This window comes from Rattus rattus, chromosome 4 (genome assembly GCF_011064425.1).
Source record: "Rattus rattus isolate New Zealand chromosome 4, Rrattus_CSIRO_v1, whole genome shotgun sequence".
Classification (NCBI taxonomy): Eukaryota; Metazoa; Chordata; class Mammalia; order Rodentia; family Muridae; genus Rattus; species Rattus rattus.
The window spans coordinates 97,501,907-97,523,667 of NC_046157.1; the positions used below are offsets into that span (position 1 = coordinate 97,501,907).

The 21,761-nt window shown below is 38.3% G+C and overlaps 1 protein-coding gene across 1 annotated transcript in view; it reads right to left on the reverse strand.

Annotated features, from left to right (window-relative positions):
- Pkhd1 (PKHD1 ciliary IPT domain containing fibrocystin/polyductin) overlaps positions 1–21,761 on the reverse strand; it is a 457,519-nt gene that overhangs the window by 19,859 nt on the left and 415,899 nt on the right. The window contains exons 61-63 of the mRNA XM_032899487.1: positions 16,648–16,783; positions 15,520–15,607; positions 956–1,063 (exon numbers count right to left, since the gene is read on the reverse strand). Coding sequence (XP_032755378.1) covers positions 956–1,063; positions 15,520–15,607; positions 16,648–16,783 — 332 coding nt within the window. The remainder of the gene's footprint in view (positions 1–955; positions 1,064–15,519; positions 15,608–16,647; positions 16,784–21,761) is intronic.

The window sequence follows — 21,761 nt, forward strand, 5'->3', positions numbered from 1 at the left end:
CTGAAGCATTTTCAAGGAAGATTTATCAAATTCTCTACAGTAGACTTCATTTTATAAACTGAGGTCTAAAGTTTGTCTCTCGAGCTCCTGGACTTGTACAATCTACTTGTATCAGTCTCTGCAGTTTCTGTGCTTACCAAACACAGGCTAATGTTTACAATTTTAGCATCCTGATTTGGTAATTTGGAGAAGACTAATAATTTATAACTGATTTTTGTCAAGAAGAGATATAAGTGATATCTGTGGACACATAACTCAAAAATTGTGGCTTTCCTTTCTTATATTCTTTGACAACTGCATTCAGAATACCTCTACATGACATTTTAGCTCAGAGATTTTCTAGAATATCATTGCTGTTGTCGTGGCTCCCTCAGAAACAATTTAAACTACTTTCAGACAAGTGTTTACTATATATTTTCATTTGAGACACATCAGATGGATCAGAAAACAGATAACTTCAAATGGCTTATGAAGGAAAACTGAATTGGGTCACAGTTTACCCATGCTTTTAACGAATGCTTTCAGGTACTGGAATGCTAACAGATCTTGTTTCAATTTTTCCTCATAGAAAGCATGAGGGAAACAGGATGCAAAAATTTGTGTTCAAATTATTCAACAGCTCAATTGTCTCATAGATTCTTTTTAATAAGTGTTAATTCATAAAGGCAGAAAGAAAGAGAGAAAGGAAGGGAAGGAGCGTGAGAAAGGAGAGGAAGGAGGTATAAAATAAATGGTAATACCTATGGGAAAATGTATATTTGATCTTGTTCATTTAATAGACTTGGAACCTGAATTTCCACAAGATCTCTTTAATTTTGTACTCTAGAGTATAGCCAAATCGACTTCTACAAACTATCATGGCTTCTTATTCATGAAAGGAGTTATACAAGTTACAAAGGAAACAGGTTACTTTTTGAAAAAATACAGATATAAAAGAATACTGTTGTGAAATTACCTGGAGGGAAAGTGACGGTAAAAACTAAGTGCCAGTTTGACCCAGAGGTCAAGACAGCCAATCTGGAGAAGGTTACATAGCCATCCTGTGTTTCTGCCTGGGTACATCCTGTAAACAAACAGAAAACCAACAGTAGGTGTTAGTTACCTCAATTAGAACAATGCCTTTTAAGACTTCTCTGAAGACAGGACTCAAATATCACAAAGGAATCAATAAAGATCATTGAATCTGTCCATTTCTTCTTAGACAAACTCTGGAATCAAATAATTCAAAACAAAATATAAAACAGCATTTACCAAAAGCATAATATGCTAAACATTGTCCTTTATAGATATCTTTGTGTTCACACTACATAACAGTGCTATAAATTATGTTACAATCAATAGTCTAGAGTTAAATGATAACATTTGTGCTTAGATTGTAGCCACAAATGTACCTTATTATAAGTTTATATTCCTAACTAACACTATGCTTTTGACTATTTTTGGTACATGTCTATCAAGGGGGCTAGATTTATAGATTAGTAATGGAGTGCTCTTTTAGCATATGAAACATCCTGAGTTGCTTTGAAACAGTGAGTAGCACTGTCGAAAGAATGTATATCAAGAAATAAGTCCTATAATCGGTCAAGGAGGTCAATCTCTCTATTTAGGGAATCTATATTAAGGCAGTAGTACGGTTAATATACTCCATCGAGATGACAACAGTCTATCACCAGATCGTGACTGGACTTTGGTAAAATGGATTGCTTGGGCCTGGGTTTCTCTGAATTAAAAGGACATGTTTAAAAGAAGATACCCAAAGCTAACATTTTCTAAGGAACGACCTATTCATAAAGTTAAGGGGGCAACTTAACTTGAGCTCCCAACCCTATACCATAAAATGCCTTTGACTCCACTACACCTAGATTGCTTTGTGAATTAATGGCCACTACACTTCGCTCTGAAGATGTCACCATGGTGGACAAAGAGTTAAAAGAGTGATCTTAAAGTTTACGAATTTGTTTGTGATGTCTAAGGCAGAAAAGAATCATAAAGATTTAGGATACTTAGTGTTAACATTTATCAATTCAATTGCTCAATCCTTTCTGTGAAAACAATGCCTCTCCTCATCAATTTTGGAGAGCTAACTAAAAGTTTCTTTACACAAGCCATATTTTCTTCCTTCTCTACAGAGTCCCAAAATAAATAAAATGCCCAGAAAAAATGGAAATAAATAAGCCAAGACTCAAGTAAATGATAGGCGCCCAAGATAAATGTAGTTTATACTTTTTAAAACCTATATGCATCAAAATTATGGTCAATAAACTCTTGCAAACAATGAACTGCAGAGTACAGATGTTCAACATGAAATCGTTTGCTGCAGTTTTTCCTTTGACAAACGTCCTTATTGTTCCCATCTTTGGAAGAATGCAAAGCAGCATTTAATCGAAATGTGTCCGTCGAGCACTGTGAGTTTGCCTCATAGAACAGCCGCCAAACTACCTAATGGAAAGTGCTTTAGCTCCAAATGGGTTTGCTTTTGCGTTAAATACCAGCTTGCCTTACAGATCTCCACAAAGATCCCCATATATATCTATGATATTTTCAGATTTGAAGCATATGTGCCCAAAAGCTGAAGCACTCGCTGCCAAGTACAGTACATTACTCCAGGGTCCATCATATCTTTGGAATGGCTATTATAAAATATACAAACGTGGTTGACAGGCTCCCCGATCAAGCTGCTGTAGACAAATGCGGGCTGAGAGGATGTGGGATGGAGTGGGGAGGCAGGCTGAAACCAGCTTTGAAATCAGGTTATACAGCCACCAAGGAATCCTACCTGGGTATGCACAGTGTATGGTCCCTAAAATTCCCTCGTACCCCAAATAACAAACTAGCTACTTGGTATACATGCTAGAAAGTTGCCGAATCAACCATGATGGGAAATTAGTTGTAAACATATGTAGACTATTTTCCTGCCATTGTGACCTATAATTGAGTTTCAGGGGATTAAGGGAGACCCCCTGAAATTGCCTTTGTCAATGAATCCACTTTGTGGTGATGGCATCTTTTTCACTGAGTAGGGCCTAAGAATAGAAAACAAAGACCATTAAAGGAAGAATAAAAGGCTTAGGCTACACAAACAGATTATCTTTGCAGTTGCTATTTCCCCTGCCTCTGGTAATTACCTGGAATACGTTAATTATTCTACTCCAAATTGTTTAATTTTCATTCTTCACACAGTTAAGGAAAAATATTTCAATAATATGAAATAAAGGTATGATATATATATATACATATATATATAGTCAGTGTATATGTGTAAGAGAGATGTGAGTGTCATAAAAACATAAAATATATAATTTGTATCCTGCTTAATCTCTCTCTCTCTCTCTCTCTCTCTCTCTCTCTCTCACACACACACACACACACACACACACACACACACACAGAGAGCAAGCAAGCAAGCGAGAGAGAGAGACAGAGAGAGAGAGACAGAGAGAGAGAGACAGAGAGACACAGAGAGACACAGAGAGGTAAGTATTGCCATCTACCTTTCTATTACTGAAACAGTCAATAGTGAAAAAATCCATCCAAGTAGGTTAGTTGGATTGGGCATAGCTTAGTGTTTAATTGAACAAAATAACAAAGTCTTCAATTCTTCATTCACAGTTTATGACCATGTTACTTTTTCAAGATAGTTAGCAGCGTCATTCTTAGAATAAAAGAAGGATGATTTGAAAGAAGATTTAAAAGTGTGTGAAGCATGAAGTCTAAAGTGTGCATAGTCCTGGAGAAGGCATTGAATATAAGCCAGATACTGAGTATAGGCAAGATAGAAAGTATGAATGGGGTATGGCTGAAAAGTTATGCAGTATGAGAAAGGTATGAAGAATTCATAAGAGACTGAAGAATGAAAATAGAATGAAATATAAAGAAAAGATAGAAATGAGTGAGTGCTGGAGAAGATAGAGGCAGATAATTTCTGCTAGTCATGTGGTATATGTGAGTTATCTTTTGTAGATACCATTGAATATGAAGAAAACAACTGGATATCACTATTTCTCATTAGAATTCTGTAAGGAAACAGCTCTCTGTACCTAGATCCCCCTGGAGACAACTGTCTCCCAGAAGGGCTGACACACCTGAGATACAGGTGAGACCACCATTTCTGCTCACATCCCTGGCCCAAGAGTAACCAACCCATGAAAAGCCATCAGGACACAGGAATCGAAGAGCACTCTGGGACAGGATCCTTCCAGTTTCTGTCTGCACCCTGAACTGACCCTGTGCCATAGCTCCCTGTACCCAGATTCCACTGGGAGAGAGCTGGTCTCCAAGTAGTGTGGACACACAGGCTTATAGGAGGGTCAAACTAATGTCAGAGACAGCAAGACCAGCTAACACCAGAGAAGCATATGGTGAGAGGCAAGGGAAGGAAACTAAGCAACAGAAACCAAGACTACTTGGCATCATCAGAACCCAGTCTCCCCCACCACAGCAAGCCCTAGATACTGTAACACACCAAAAAAGCAAGATTTTGACTTAAAACTACAACTCATGAAGATGTTAAAGGACTTTAAGAAGGACATGAATAACTCCCTTAAAGAAATACAGGACAACATAGGTAAACAAGTAGAAGCCCTTAAAGGGGAAATACAAAAATCCTTAAAGAATTACATAAAAACACAACTAATCAGGTGAAGGAATTGAACAAAACCACCCAGAATCAAAAAATGTAAATAGAAACAATAAAGAAATCACAAATGGAGACAACCCTGGACATAGAAAACATAGGAAATAAATCAGAAGTCACAGACACAAGCATCACCAACACAATACAAAAGATAAAAGAGGACAGAAGATACCATAGAAAGCATTGATACAACCATCAAAGAAAATGCAAAACACAAAAAGCTCCTAACCCATACCATCCAGGAACTCCAGGACACAATGAGAGGATCAAGCCTATGGATAAAAAGTATAGAAAAGAGCAAAGATTTCCAACTTAAAGGGCCAGAAAATATCTTCAACAAAATTATAGAAAACTTACCTAACCAATAGAAAGAGATGCTTATAAACATACAAGAAGCCTACAGAACTCCAAATAGATTGGACCAGGAAGGAAATTCCTCTCATCACATAATAGTCAAAACACCAAACACTCAAAACAAAGAAAGAATATTAAATTCAACACCCCTTCATGTTAAAAGTCTTGGAAAGATAAGGAATTCAAGCCCCATGCCTAACCATAGTAAAAGCATTGTGCAGCAAACCAGTAGCCAACATCAAACTAAATGGAGAGAAACTTAAAGCAATCCCACTAAAATCAGGGACTAGACAAGGCTGCCCACTCTCTTCCTACCTATTCAATATAGTACTCAAAGTCCTAGCCAGAGCAATTAGACAACAAAAGGAGGTCAAAGGGACACAAAATGGAAAGGAAGAAGTCAAAATATCACTATTTGCACATGATATCATAATACTTATGTGACCCCATAAATTTCATCATAGAATTCCTAAACCTGATAAACAATTTCAGCAAAATGGCTAGATATAAAATTAACTCAAACAAATCAGTAGCTTTCCTCCTACCCAAAGGATAAACAGGCTGAGATAGAAATTGGAGAAAGAACTCTTCACAATAGTCACAAGTAATATAAAATACCTCCGTGTGACTCTAACCAAGCAAATGAAAGATCTCTATGACAAGAACTTCAAGTCTCTGAAAAAAGAAATTGAAGAAGATCTCAGAAGATGGAATGATCTACCATGCTCATGGATTGGCAAGAATGGTATTGTAAAAATGGTCATCTTGCTAAAAGCAATCTACAGATTCAATGAAATCTCCATCAAAATTCCAACTCAATTCTTCATAGAGTTAGAAAGAGCAATTTGCAAATTCATTTGGAATAACAAACAAACAAAAAAAAAAAAAGAAAGAAAGAAAAACCCAGGATAGCAAAAACTATTTTCAACAACAAAAGAACTTCTGGGGGAATCACCATCCCTTAACTCAAGCTGTATTACAGAGTAATAGTGATATAGTATTGGTACAGAGACAGGCAGGTAGATCAATGGAATAGAATTGAAGACCTAGAAATGAACCCACACACCTATGGTCACTTGGTCTTTGACAAAGGAGCTAAAACGATACAGTGGAAAAAAGACAGCAGAAGAATGCAAATCAATCCATTCTTATCACCCTATAGAAAGCTCAAGTCCAAGTGGAACAAGGACCTCCATATAAAACCAGATACACTCAAACTAATAGAGAAAAAGTAGAGAAAAGCCTTGAACACATGGGTATTAGGGAAAATTTCCTGAACAGAACCAAGAATGTTATGTTATGCTCAAGAATTGACTAATGGGACCTCATAAAATTGCAAAGCTTCTGTAAGGCAAAGGATACTGTCTTTAGGACTAAACGGCAACCAACAGATTGGGAAAAGATTTTTATCAATCCTACATCTGATAGAGGGCTAATATCAAATATATACAAAGAACTCAAGAAGTTAGACTCCAGAGAGCTAAATAACCCTATTGAAAATGGGCTACAGAGCTAAACAAAGAATTCTCAACTGAGGAATACTGAATGGCTGAAACGCACCTAAAAGAATGTTCACATTCTTAGTCATCAGGGAAATGCAAATCAAAAGAACCCTGGGATTCCACCTTATACCAGTCAGAATGGCTAAGATCAAAAAACTCAGGTGACAAGAGATGGTGATGAGGATGTGGAATTAGAGGAGCCCTCTTCCAATATTGGTGGGATTGAAAGCTGGTACAACCACTCTGGAAATCAGTCTGGAGGTTCCTCAGAAAATTGGACATAGTACTAACTGAGGACCCAGCTATAATACTCCTGGGCATATACCCAAAAGATGCTCCAACATTTACAAGGATGCTCATAGCAGTCTTATTTATAATAGCCAGAAGCTGGAAAGTACCCAGATGTCCCTCAACAGAGGAATGGATACAGAAAATGTGGTACATCTACACAATGGAATATTACTCAGCTATCAAAAACAATGACTTCATGAAATCCATAGGCAAATGGATGAAACTAGAAAATATCATCCTGAGTGAGGTAACCCAATCACAAAAAGTATACACTCACTGATAATTAGTCCAAAAGCTCAGGTTACCCAAGATACAACCCACAGATCACATGAAGTTCAAGAAGAAGAATGAGCAAAGTGCTGATCCTTCTGTCCTTTTAGAAGGGGGAACAAAAATATTCATAGGAAGAAATACAGATACAAAGTTTGGAGTAGAGACTGAAGGAAAGGTCATCCAGAGACTGGCCTACCTGGGGATACAGTCACCAAACCCAGACAATATTGCTGATGCCAAGAAGTGCATGCTGACAGGAGCTTGATATAGCTGTCTCCTGAGAGGCTTTGCCAGAGCATGACAAATACAGAGGATAATGCTCACAGCCAACCATTGAACTGAAAACAGGGTCTCCAAAGAGGCATTAGAGAAAGGATTATAGGAGTTGAAAGTGTTGGCAACTCCATAAGAACAACAATACCAACCAACCAGAGCTCCCAGGGACTAAACCACCTTCAAAAGAGCACACATGGACAGACCCATGGCTCCAGCTGCAAATGTAGTAGAGGATGGCCTTGTTGGGTATCAGTGAGAGGAGAAGCCCTTGGTTCTGCCAAGACTCAATATCCCAATGTAGGAGAATTTAGGGGCATGACACGGGTGGGGGTACATAGGTGGGGGAACACACTCATAGAAGCAGGGGAGGGGGAATGGGATGGGGGTTTAAAGATGGGAAACTGTGAAAGGGAATGACATTTCAAATATAAATAAGAAATTATCCAATTTAGAAAAAAAAACAAATTCTATAAGGAGATCTCACAAAATGTATGGAGTTTCTTAGACCCATCAAAATACAACAGTGAAGGTGCTGATGGGAGCACAAAGACTTTAAGTGTTTTAACAAAAAAAAAATTCCATGTATTTGGTTGGGATTCAAGAGTTACACAGCAATTAGGAGCACTAGCTCTTTTCCCATAGGCTCTAGGTTCAATACATATCACCCACATGCCATCTCTGAAATTTCTGTAACTCCTGTTCCAAGTGATCCCACACTCTCTTCTAACTCACAAGCACCAGCCACACAAGTGTTACACAACTATACATGCATGAAAAACATCATAGAAGTGGAGAAAAAACGTTTAAGTTTAAAAACTGTATTTTGTGGATAGTCTGAAAAGATGAGGCCTATGAATAAAATGATGTTTGCAGGCAAAATTCATTGAAGGGCAATTTAAAAGGAGATAGTGAGAAAATGCATGGCTCTAATAAGAAAATAAAGCATTAAACACTAAGGCTTTGAAGCTATGGAAGGTGTAATCACACAATGTTGATTGCTTCCTCAAGAGGTTTTAGTTCTGCTCTCTGGAGTTGATGATATGTACCCAGAAAACAAGAGGTGTAGATGAAATGAGCTAGAGATGCTAGAATACCATGGACTCTAACATCAAATAATAAACAAACAAAGAACATGAAACAGGTGTAAATGAGACTTCATCACTGAATTCTAACAACATTATACTCTGCTTTATTTAACGACAACTGGCAAAAAGTGAAAAAAGAAACAAAAATAACAACAAAACCCGAATATACACAGGAACGATAGGTGTTTTCTATGGATATTGAGCACAACTATAAGAAACATCTTCTATTCATTAAAGCCTTTTACATACTTGTAAGAATCATGTGAAACTTTGTAGACATATAGATAGGATAGCAGAGAAAATGTTCTCATTGGAGAAATGGGCAACTATAGATAGGTTGACATTTTTCTTGGTAGAGAAGACAAATGTTTGTAGAAAAAAGGTTCAGATAATGCAAAGTCGGCAGAAACACCCTAGACTAGCCCAGGAAGTAGATTAAAAACTTGAGATGACAATTTGTTAAGAGAACTATCTTCTAATCTTGTTGAGAATAGGTTATATGACCAGTTATGACAATGCACAACATATAGCTCTCTGGCACTAATGAAAATTAGCCATCAAGGAAGAAGATTTTTGGTTGATTTAAGATTGATTTCTCTATGTGATCTAACCAATCTATGTAATGTATTTAGTCATATGGTTTTATCATTCAGTTATAATCAGTATCTAAGAGCAATAGCAATAGCCTGTACCCTGTCTTGTTTTGGAGACCTCTGCTGCACAGAAATAGACATCAATAGTCTTAGACCCTTGCTACAATACTCACCTACAAGGCAAGATGCAGTAACTGATATAATAGTGGCTTAACTGTAAAGAAGGCAACCAACCACTTTCTGATTGGCTTTGAGGCCTATTGCACATGAAATAATTTATGCCTAGCACATACCTATTCAAAAGTCCATGGTTGTGGAGGTCATATGCACTATGGGAGAACTTTTATTATTTTGTTAAATGTTCTTGTTATCAAATAGCCTTTTAGATGTTTATAATTCTACTCATAGTTTAGGCTGTTCTCATATTCAGTCAGAGAAGCCTCTGTTTTACAGTCAACAGGACTGAATGCAGATTCATTTTCTGCAAAGTAAAAAGTAACTCTAAGTGCTCATTCCTAAAGGAGACATCTACATTAAATCCCTACTAAAGCTAAGGACTCATCATGGAAAAGGAGGGCAAAAGAAGGTAATTCCTGGAAGATGGAGAGAAATATTGTGAAATGTGTTTCTCTAGATATGACCTTGTAATTACATTCATGAATTCACAGAGGCTTGAACAAGATCAAGTGAGTTGAATATAAGTGTGGTGGTTTAAACAGGTACGGCTTCCACAGATTCATGTGTTTGAATCTTTGGTCATAGGAAGTTTCACTATTAGGAGGGATGGCCTTATTGGAGGAGGTATGTCCTTGTTAGAGAAAATTTGTCACTGTGGAGGTGGAGCTTTGAGGTCTTAAAATGCTCAAGTTATGCCCCGTGTGAAAAAAAATTCAGTATCCTTCTGATGTGGTCAGATCAAGATGTAGAAGGCTTGGCTCCTCCAACACTCACTGCTTGCATGCTGCCATGCTTCCTGACATGATGATAATCAACTGAACCTCTGTAATCCAGTCCCAATGAACTCTTTTCTAAGAGTTGCAATGGTCATGGCGTGTCTTGTCTCTTCACAGCAATGGAAAATCTTATCTATTATTCTTGGGCAACAATTAAGATATTGTATGGAAAGACTAATGCAAAAGGGACAATATATACTCTTAGTTTGGAGACTTGGTTGAGTATTGTGTCTTGATTAAAAAGTGATTCAGGGATACAAATTTAATACATATAAATTTATCAACTCAAATCTCTTGGGCTTTTTTGAGAAGGTCTATCTGGGATACAGGTTGTTGGTTGTAGGTTTAGACTTTCTGAAAATAGTATTTTATGAATACTTTCATGCAAAAAATTACACTATGAAACCTCAGTACTGTGGTTAGTCTTGACTATCAACTTGACAGGACTTGGAATCACCAGGTAAACACAGCTCTGGCTGTTTCTGTAAGAATGTTTCCAGAGGAGCTTAACTGAGGCGGGAAGGCCCATCCTGAATGTTACTAGTACCAATGCCTGGATTAGGATCCCAGAATGAATTTAAGAAACAAAGCAAGTAAAGCCCCAGTATCCATCACTCTCTGTTTTCTGGGTGTCCACGTGATACAACCAGCTTCCTCACATCCCATTACCATAGCTTCCCACCATGATGAAGTTTACCCCTTCCTGAATCATGAACCAAAACAAGCCCAATTCCCTTATGCTTATTCTATCAGATATTTTGTTACAACAACAAAAGTAACCAATACACCTATATTAAAATAACTTCAATAGGTTTAATTTAGGAGATATATTAAAACAGTTTACTAATTACTTGAAAATCTCATACAATATATTTTGTTCTTATCTACCCTCATTCCTTCAACTTTCCCCAAACCCACATCCATTGCCCTACTAATCAAGCTCCTTGTTTCTCTGTTGTTTGATCAAGCTCACTGAATATACTTTGGGGAACATTTTATCAATTTTCTCACTGAAACTTTTACAAAAATGAAGGCAATAGCCTTTTTAGAGTGTTAAAAATTTCTGTCCTACTCAAGTATAGGAGCTAGTTTTAGACTATTCCACAGATCTAGCATGGTCTTGATTATATCAAATTGAGTTGAAGTGATTTCTCTTCACTGCAGGGTATCAGCTTCAGAACTGAACCATTGCACTGTAATCATACAGACTGGGCTCCTTTTATTCTTTTTTCTTTCAGTGCTAAGACTGAATCCCATGAAGCAATACTACTTCTATGCTCAAATTTACCTCCAAGCTACCTCCCCACTGAAAAATGACAGATATCTCATGGGTTTGGAGTATGCTTTGATGATCTTTGTCACAGCAACAACATAAAACTGACAACTAGCTGAAAAAACAGACTAACACTAGAGTGGGTTCAAAGATCTTTGTCACACAAAATGTAACAATTGTGACTCAAAATTCCTTTGCTTTAAAATTTAAACCACCCATACAAAAGTCTCTTTCTCCTTTCCTCCCCATTCTCTCAATTAATTTGGTCCACCATTCAGGCACTTACTTTTTTGTGTTTCCACTCTGATATTCCCTATTTTATTAGTAAGAAACACCAAATTTTTGGTCACTGTATTAGGGTAAGATGTCAAAGGCATCCTTCACTCTCTGTTTCTTTTATTTGAAATAAATATCTTGATTCAACTTCTAAAAGGCAATCTCAGTCAATACTCTTTACATTTCTCCTACTGTCCTGCTTATACAGTGTCTATTGTTGTGTCTCACCCACTATATTCTAGAAAGCTATCTAACATAGATTTCAGTCTGCCAGGTCCAGCATGGCCAAGGAAGGAATGGTGTGAAATGGTTCCTGCCTGTGGAATGGAACCTGGGTGTGGGTCCTCTGGAGTGCTGATGTTTGCTATAGACAAGCTATAATTTATGTGTTTTCCTTAAGTTCTTCCTTTGGGGTATGTTCTCCCTGTCAAGGTTAGTGACTCCACTATAATCAGAAACAGCTTGATTCCAGGAAGTGAGAATCTGTCTGGTATTCCTTCAGAAAAATGGTGGCTATGGACAACCCTTAAGACTGTGGGAAAGAACTCTGAAAACATGAGCTCAAGTATACAAAAATTAGTTTGAGAGGTGTTCTTTACAGGATTTTTCAACTATTCAAATCATAAGGATGCAATATAAATTGTATAAAGAGCTTTATAGACCTGAAAGAACAGAGGGCACTGTTCAAATGAGCCAGTTTTATCAGAAAGAAATTAAGGAATAGATAGGAGATTTAGGAAATGGGGAATCTCGGGGCAAGATCCCACCCAGCTAAGCTTATTGTTTGTGTTTGCAGTTGAACAGTAATAGCTTGGATTTTTAATCTGGAATGAACTACAATCCACAAATGAAGGGGACACTTACACAGGTCTTTGATCTGGATATTAAGGAATAATAGCTACGAAAAGCTTAGGTTTAGGTGTGGTGATACACATCTTTAAGAGCAGCAGTCCAGAGACATAGCCATGGAGATCTCTGAGTTCAAGGTCTGTCTACAGAGCAAGTTCCAGGGCAGCCAATCTTAAGCAGTGAAGGAGTTGGAAAACAGAAAGGTGGTGATAATATTAATAGAACCATAGGCCATGTTCCAACTACAGTAAGCAGCAAAATTTGGCTGCTTTGGCCACGTGCCTCTCTGTCTTTAGAGTCAAGGAGTTAAATCACAAAATGATGATTTGCAGGATAATCAAAAGGAAACCTGGGGTAAATGATTGAATTGATGTGTAATTCCTAAAGAAAAAGTTTATGCAACAATATTAAAAGACTGGGCTTTGTTCTGCAAGAGAGAGCTCTCTTGAGACATAGCTACTGTGAGCAGAAAGCTGTCTTGAGCAGAGAGCTATCTGGAGTAGAACACAGAGCTGTCAGCTTGTATTCAGAATTGAATCTCTTTGTCACAGAATAATTATAATTGTGACCCAAAACCTTTTCCTTCTTTGCTTTAAATTGTAGACCACTCATTCAAAAGTCTCTTGTTCTCCCTGTCCCACTATCCTCCTCCTTAATTTGGTACAGCATTAAGGAACTTACTTTTTTGTGTTTTCTCTCTGATATTTCCCATCTCAGTAAGTAACACCAAACTCCTAATACTGTATTAGGGTCAGATCTCAAAGACATCCTTCACTCTCTGTTTCTTTTATTTGACATATATCACTTGGTTTTACTTCTAAAAACCAATCTCAGCCAACATTCTTACATCTCCCCTACTGTCCAGCTGATGCAGTGTCCATTCTTGAGTCTCACCAACTATACTCTGGAAAAGTTAAGAAACACAGATGTTCCGTCCTCAGCATACTGGCCTGCTTACAGATACCCCAATGTATGTGCATCTCCTGAAAAAAGCAGTCCACCCTCCTATTCTCTAATTCTAGATCCACTGATATCTGCCTTCAACCCCCACTCCCTGATTTTATCTTCTCTCCTTGTTTATCTTAGTTAATAGGTTTCTTTCTCCTCATTTGTAAGTCTGACTTATTCTCCTTAAAATGATGTCTATAGAACACACTTTAGATTTTAAATATAAAATTGCAATGACAGAACTATTCTAAAATAGCAGAACATACATTTTGTAAGTCTACAAGCAAAGATAAGTACTGACGCCCAACCTAATACTTAGGGACTCTGATCTCCCAGTGTGTCACAGACCACTGTGACACAACTGTAGGTAACTTTATATCTCAGTGAGTTGGTTACATTTCAAGAAGTGTTTGTTTGATATATCAGATGATCTGAATTTAAAGTATAATAACTACCTCTTACATAAAATCATGCCATACTTGTTTATTTCTCCTTAGTTCATGAACACATGTAAATTGAGGGAATTTGCTGCAGAATACATAATCCAACCCTCTCTTTTCCAACTCTAAAAACTCTTCAAATTAAATTATTTAAGAAGAAATGAAACTCAAGACGGATGATCAAAATGTGAATGCATATCGCTCCTGAGAGACACAGCCAGAATACAGCAAATACAGAGGCATATGCCAGCAGGAAACCACTGAACTGAGAACAGGACCCCCGTTGAAGGAATCAGAGAAAGAACTGGAAGAGCTTGAAGGAGCTCGAGACCCCATATGTACAGCAATGCCAACCAAACAGAGCTTCCAGGGACTAAGCCACTACCCAAAGACTATACATGGACTGACCCTGGACTCTGACCTCATAGGTAGCAATGAATATCCTAGTAAGAGCACCAGTGGAAGGGAAGCCCTGGGTCCTGCTAAGACTGAACCCCAGTGAACTAGACTGTTGGGAGAGGGGAAGCAAGGGGGAGGGTTGGGAGGGGAACACCCATAAGGAAGGGAGGGGGGGGGGATGTTTGCCCGGAAACCGGAAAGGGAATAACACTTTCAAATGTATATAAGAAATACTCAAATTAATAATAAAAAAATAAAAAAATTATTTATATATGCCTTTTCATATATACAAGCCCCAAGGAAATGAGATGGTGCTGCATTTGCTGCCAGGATTGAGAAAGAGAGCGAGGGAGAGCATGAAAATAACTTAAGCAAAAGCTAACTGTAAAGGTTTACTCTGGGTCACATATTTGTACAATTTATCCACTTATTCTTCTTACCACTGAGAATACATATTTCTGTTTCCAGACACAAGTCCCAGGCAAATGAATTCCTGGGCAAATCTATGACCCTCTACCAAAAACCATGTCAGGGGATCATTGAGCAGAGTACAGAGGAACTAGATTTTGAGATTTAGTAAAAAAAAAATAAGGGTGTAAGTATTTATTGCTAGCTTAGTCTTCCTTTTGATGCATATCAGGTCAGTAGATGGAATAAAAAGAACTCTGAGAATTTGCTGAGCATGTCCACATTTGCTATGAATTCCTAATGGGATCCCAATTGTTTGGATAAGGCTGGAGAATACCACCTATGTATTCATGTGTTTAAATTTAATATCCCTTGAATATGTGCTTATGAGAGGAAACTTTGGGATTTCTGTGCAAATTCTGTCAAGTTTTCTAAACAGTGAGAGTATTCACATAGAAAGTTATATGAATCATATATTCAATAGAAATTAAGGAAGAAAATGTGATTTGAATTGGTAAGGCCTTCAAGTAGAGCCTCCATGATTGAATATTGATGGATTTTTTGAAAAAGAACACATTAATACACACACACACAGTATATGAACACACACATATATACATATATTACATACATCATACACATACATCACATACACCATACACACATACACACACTGCACATGCACATGTGTTCTCTCTCTCTCTCTCTCTCTCTCTCTCTCTCTCTCTCTCTCTCTCTCTCTCTCTCTCTCTCCTTTGCATGTAACACCCTGTGGTAGTTGTGGCGTTCTGTCAGAAAAGAAAATCACCAGCCCTTGAAACTCTACAACTATGAAGCAAACGCCTTTTCTTCATAAAATTGCCAACTTCAAATGTTTTGTTATAATGAAACAACTAAGGCAATATGAACCTTTGTTATGCAAGGTAGTAATAGATACTTGATCACCACTGGCACCTACCTACCTACCTTTTAGCATTGATTCAGATGACCCTTCCAGGGAAACTGAAATAATCCAAGGTTCTGAGGGGAGACCCAAAGCTTCCACTCTCTCATTCTGGAAATAAGAGAGGAATGAGAAAAGACTGGATTAAGAATATCATAGTTTGACCTCTCTCTCTCTCTCTCTCTCTCTCTCTCTCTCTCTCTCTCTCTCTCTCTCTCTCTGATCCCCTCTCAATTTCTCTCTCAATCTCCCTCCTCCCTTCCTCCATCCTTCACTCCTTCCCTCTCTCCACCTTTCCAAGTATTCCTAGTCAGCCTCTCCCTTCTCTCCTCCCTCCCCTCCTCCTCTCTCTCTCTCTCTCTCTCTCTATATATATATATATATATATATATATATATATATATCCTTCTCTGTCCCCCCCGCCTCTACTCCCTTCTCAACCCCCCCTTTCAATGCCCCCAAATAAACTCCATTTTATACTAAAAAAAAAAAGAATATCATAGTTTGAAGATTCTGAAAAAAGAGACGTGGTCACACATATATGTTATAAATCACATATGTACTCCATGGAAGGAAGGAAATGGAGGAATGCATTTCTTCTCATGTAAACATCAAAATTGACGTATTGAAAGGAGAAAAGGGAAGTTATTTTATGGAGACTTAAAGCAGGGTGTGCAAGAGGAGAAAGTGGACTGGGGTTACAAAAGAGAAGGATTTCACAGCTATCCTAGGGAGGCTGGTGAGAAAGAAAGGGAGTGGAAAAACGCAGCTGAAGGAAGCAGCTCTATGGTAGAGCACTCGTTTCTCATAGGCACCACTCTGGGTTCAATCCTCCATGCCCTCAGAAGGAAAAGCGATAAGCAGAGACAAAGCCATGGAGTCTGAAGGCAAGATTTCATCAGAGACGTGAGTCTTTGCTTCAAGAACAGAACCAGCACTGGGAGGGAAAGACACATCAGAAGTCTCTGTTTTGCCTGTGAGAAATTTCAAACCCTCATAGGCAAGACACGGTGTGATTTGCAAGAATGACCAACGCAGTGAGGATGTCTGTGTGCTGCCAATTTCATGTGACAGACGCTCTGTGAATGTATATGGGGATGTTTAGAAATACAGCACATCCTGTGGAGAGCTAGTCAGATCTGAGAAGTTACCTTCTCATCCAGGAAGATGAGCCGTGGCTGAATCGGTAATTCTATTCCCACTTCCCCATCCGAAGGCTGCACCAGGATGGAAAGCACAGAGGGCCGGGTATATATCTGGTTTCCAGTTATTAAACTACTTGCATTTCTAGAAAACACAAGATGAATGGGATCAAAGCATCCATAGTATTGCAGGATCATTGCAGTCGCTGTTTTCCATAGAGCAGTTGCACTGCTGAGAATATTTGAGTTGCCTTTAATTTCTACAAACTCCATAAATATGCTGTAGTGGGTAATTCTGTATTTGCACATGAATTGTGTCTCACATATTCTGCATTAGTCATGCTTAAAATGTGGGTAAAGCAATTGAAAGTCAACTTATAATTTCCATCAGCATACATTAAGTTAGGCTCCAACAAACTTTAGTGAACAATATGATGAACTAAGATGCTTACAAGGCAAGGGTATGCTCAGCCATAAGCTGTTGAAACGACTCTTCTGGGAAATACCTTGATTTGTACCATTTCTTAATGTCTATGGCACAAATACTTTCCCAGCATGGCTGAGTCCAAAATACCTAGATGCCACTAAACAAAGGTCAGGGGAGAAGACCCCAACTCCAGCACGCTGCCATTTTTAATCCATACTCTCCAAATATACTTGCATTAAATAGATACCATAAGTGCACACTAATTGTAGATTTTAGAATCAGAGGGTGAAAATAAAGATGGTAATGGATATTCACTGTGCACTATGTGCTTTTAGCCTTTCCTGTATAAGGTTGCTGTATCTTTAAAAGGGCACCGTGAGCTAGATGCTTCTATGTATGTTTGAGGAGTTTGAGGTTCCAAAAGAAGGATGTAGCACAGCTCTTCTAAACTGTAACTGTTTTTGCCACTGATCCAGGGAGCTACATTGCTTCTCTCTCTGTTCAAACACACATGTTAATTGCTGGTGAGACCTAGCGTAGAATAACTACATAACTTCTGATACCTTGAAGCAACTTTGACTCAGGTGCTTTGGAGTGCTGAAAGATGTAACTTATGAGGACATTAAAAAGTCAGTATTCCCTTTATCTTATGCATTACATATCATAGGCATGCAACAGATGCTTCACAAGTAAGTGGAGATCTATAGATAACATATACTGTACATTCGACACCAACATGTAGTGTTATTTGATAAGCCACTTTCAAAGCAGTTAGCCCTGGTCTAATGAGGTTCTCATTATATTTTAAATTGTAGCCTCAATTAAATATTTGTAAGTCACATATTCTATTTTTTTTGTCTTCTACTCTCCCCTTGTGGGTGTAAGAAAGTATAAAGTAATATTGATCAAAGGCAGCATGTGATGGGTAAAGGTAGACATTAGTCCTGAAAGAGGAAATAATGGAAGGATTATTACAATGTCTCAAAAAATATGACATTTCTCTACATGGAACAATTTCCTTGTGCCCTCTGAACCAGAGAAAGGTACAGGCAGAATGGGAGTAGACAGTGCTGGGAGCTCTGTTTATCTACCAAGCTATGGAAGGCACTGGCTGCTGAAACCTCTCTCTGGAAGTTCTGTACCCAATCATCATGTATTAGTTTGCTTTGCTTGAGTAGCTAAGGTTCCTTCCTTTGTTAAAAAAGGTACAATGTACACTAGCATTGTTTTTAAAATCTATGCCAGCATTCCCCATCCCCAGGTTGAGATGCAGCAGATTATTGGAAATTTTTAACACCATTACTAGATCATATTCCTCTCCTACACTCACCCTCAAATGTTTTCTGTTGAGAAATGGGTAGGGGCAAGCAGCTTGGGTTAAGGAAATTGAAAATCCCATTAAAAATTCTGACATAAGTTCATTGGTATCTGGAGACGCTAGGTTGGGAAGCAGTGGCCTGAACTCTTACAGAAAGGCCTGTTCCTGACACACTTTAAAGTTTATTGTGAGCAAACATCTCTTATTAAATGTAAACAGCCTCTCACCGGAGGTCAGAGACGTGCGACTGCAGAATATCCCAAGGTAATACCACTTTAAGCTCCACATAAACTCCTAAGCAGTTTCTATCCTAAAACCTGACCGTAGGTGGTACAGTTTTTTACGATATGTTATAATAGTGCAATAAATCTGTTAGCTTAAAATCGAATCTCCGTGGCCTTTTAGAGAAATCATCATTAAATGCTGGGTCCTGTTAATGATGCCATTGAAGTGAAATTGTTTAATCTGCTAAGGGGGTGAAAGGTCACCAAATGAATTTTTTATAATACATCAACTTGACACGCAATAGGGAAAACTGTAATAGATAAAAGCAAAGGAAAAGGGCACTGTCTTCTTCTGATAGGTCAATAGCAGCCAAGAGAGTCACTCATCCACTTTCCTTTCACGATGGGGCTCCTTTTGCATTTAATATGGACACCCAATTAATACCTCAGTACCACAGACAACCTCATTTTAGGTGACTTATAGCAATTTCTCCCCCTTCCCTGAAATGAAAGTGATCACAATACATCATAGCATTGTGCGAATTAACGTTAATTGATTCAAGTTACCAAGCAATGATGGGCCACTTATATAATCTAGGCGTTATTGGGTGCTAGAAGGGATGGAGGGAAGATTAGATTCCAGTGTCCGTTGCTGTGACGACGGGAGTCACCTGACACCTTGTTAGACAGTTGTAAGGTTCTATTGCTGGCCCCAGTGGGGTCGTCAGTAAACTGGAGTGATGTCCAAACATCATTACACGCTGCTCCAATATTAAAGCAAAGGGATTAGCAACTTATTGCAAGCAACCTGGATTTGTCATTGTGCTGTCGTTATCCAATTTCCAACTGCTAATGTGACTGTAGCCTGCAGGCAGAAGGACCTACAGCCAAACTTTAAAAAATGGGGGAGGAAAGTTCCCTCCATCTCCTCCAGTTTCAAACACTATTTAACAGCTTGCAATGCTCAGTCAACTATGTGAAATATATTTCTCCCTGCAATATTTAAGTGCAAGCTGAAGAAGGGAGATTATAACAACACAGAAATTTCCCAGCTCAGAGACCACCAGTAATCCTTCTAGCATGGGCTTCTAAATCGAGTAGCCATAACATCCTTACCTCCTAGACTTGGCCCAAGTGCAAAGCAAGGACAAGATAAGACTTGGCAGACATAGCCAATGGAAATAAATAAACCCTAGTGTTGAGGCCTGTTTCTCAACAAGACCTTCTGTGATGGCTGTGGGTGCCGTTGGGGTTTTCTGGTGCTTCTTCCTCATTGGGTTTCCCACATCCCCAGGATTGTTAACTAGTTTTACACTAAGCAAAACAAGATTAAAAAGCAAGCAAGTAAACAACAAAAACAAAACAAATCTTCATGGTTTTATTAAATGTCCAAGGTATCCTGAACACCTACGGTCTCTCTTCTTTTCAACATACTAGACAATTGACAATCTCGATGTACCATGAAGTAAATTTGAATAATGGAATGGGGGAGTTTCTGTACCCAGGAAGAAAAAGTTTTCCAGTCAATTCCATTTGTCAATCAATGTTAGACCTCCTGGTATGTGTAAAAACTTCTTGAGGCAGCATGAGATATGCAAAAATAAATAAAACACTATGACTCTGCCCCTGGGAAAGACTCTTCTGTACTTCTGGAAGACAAGAATGACTTTCCTTGCTATCCCTCTGAATTGATAAAAACCATTTTATTCACATTTATTGATCCTTGAGATCCCTATTAAACCCAGGCAGGCTCCCTTAGCAACTGTCCTCCCTAGTTGGGAAGAAGTGTCTAACAGTTTCCTACTGGCACTATGGTCCTGTCATTTCCAGCCTGACACATTGCAAGTCCCTACTACATCTCCCCATAACACTTCACCACCTCAGTACCTGGATGTGTCTTTTCTTCACACTTAAGTCATCCATTGTCTCAGGAAGGATATTACCCATCTTGGCCTGACCAATTTCAACTTTGGGTATACTGCCCACACATACAAGCTTACTTCTGGGCTAATCCACTTGTGGTTAAACTCTTAGAATGGCCTGAAAGTAGCCATTTAAAAAAAGCAATATGCCCAGACTAAACATGGTCCATCTTTTGACAATTTGAATGAGATGCAAACATTCAGGAAACAAACCTAAAATATTATAATTGTTAAGTTATCTAAGGTATTATTTTATGAGAAATCTGGTCTGAATAAAATTATAGATTAAAGTTATTCAGAAAAATGGAAAATAGCTATTAACTATAATATTCAAATATTTATATATTAAATATACAAATATTCAAAGTTTTCTATTTATGTGGAAGTACCGTAGTAGTAAAGTTCTTGTTAGAAACCACTAAGAACCTGACAGAAGAGATTAATAAAAGGTAATGAGGATTGTGGCATGTAGGTCCTACAGAGAAGCACAAGGGAAACCTGGTATATTAAACACACAGAGTTGGTCCCTTAAGGGAAGGGCTATTGTGCCTGCTATCCACCCAGAAGGCTGAAAACAGATGTGTTTACTAGTCCTGGAACCTATGCTCTATCTGTGTGGCGGGAGACTCTCTGGTACTGGATTCTCCCACAGACCCTTATTGTAATTTGTTTTTTCAGTCAATCTATAGAATGTATCTCTCTGGACTTTACAAGGAGTGTTGATGTAGCTGCATTCTATCAATATTTACCTTCCTTTGTCCCTCAAAGAGATTTATGTATACTTCATGGCGCACGTGGGAATGAGTTAATCACCACAATAAGTTTTCACCAAATTGTGCTATGCTTAAATATGCCTAAAATAAATTACTCAGGCTCAGACTCCAGATATTTAAACCAATACTGGCTGCTTGGTCTTATTGAACTGAACTGCCTTTTTGCCTTCAGCACATCATCTTTCTACAGGCTGCCTGCAGAAGGTTACACAGGACTAACAGACTCAAGAAGTTAAGTCACTATTGTGATGGTTAATTTGCACTGTTAATTTGACTGGACTTAGAATTACACAGGAGGTAGTGAGACAAATTTCTTAGTGTGCCCATGAGGATCTTCCAGAGAGGGTTAATTCAGGAAGAACTACCCAAACTCAATACTGTGGTTATGGGTTGGGGGTGCCGATGGGTTGGGGGCCTAGACATAATAAAATGAGAGGAGCAAGATTCAGAGAACTCGCA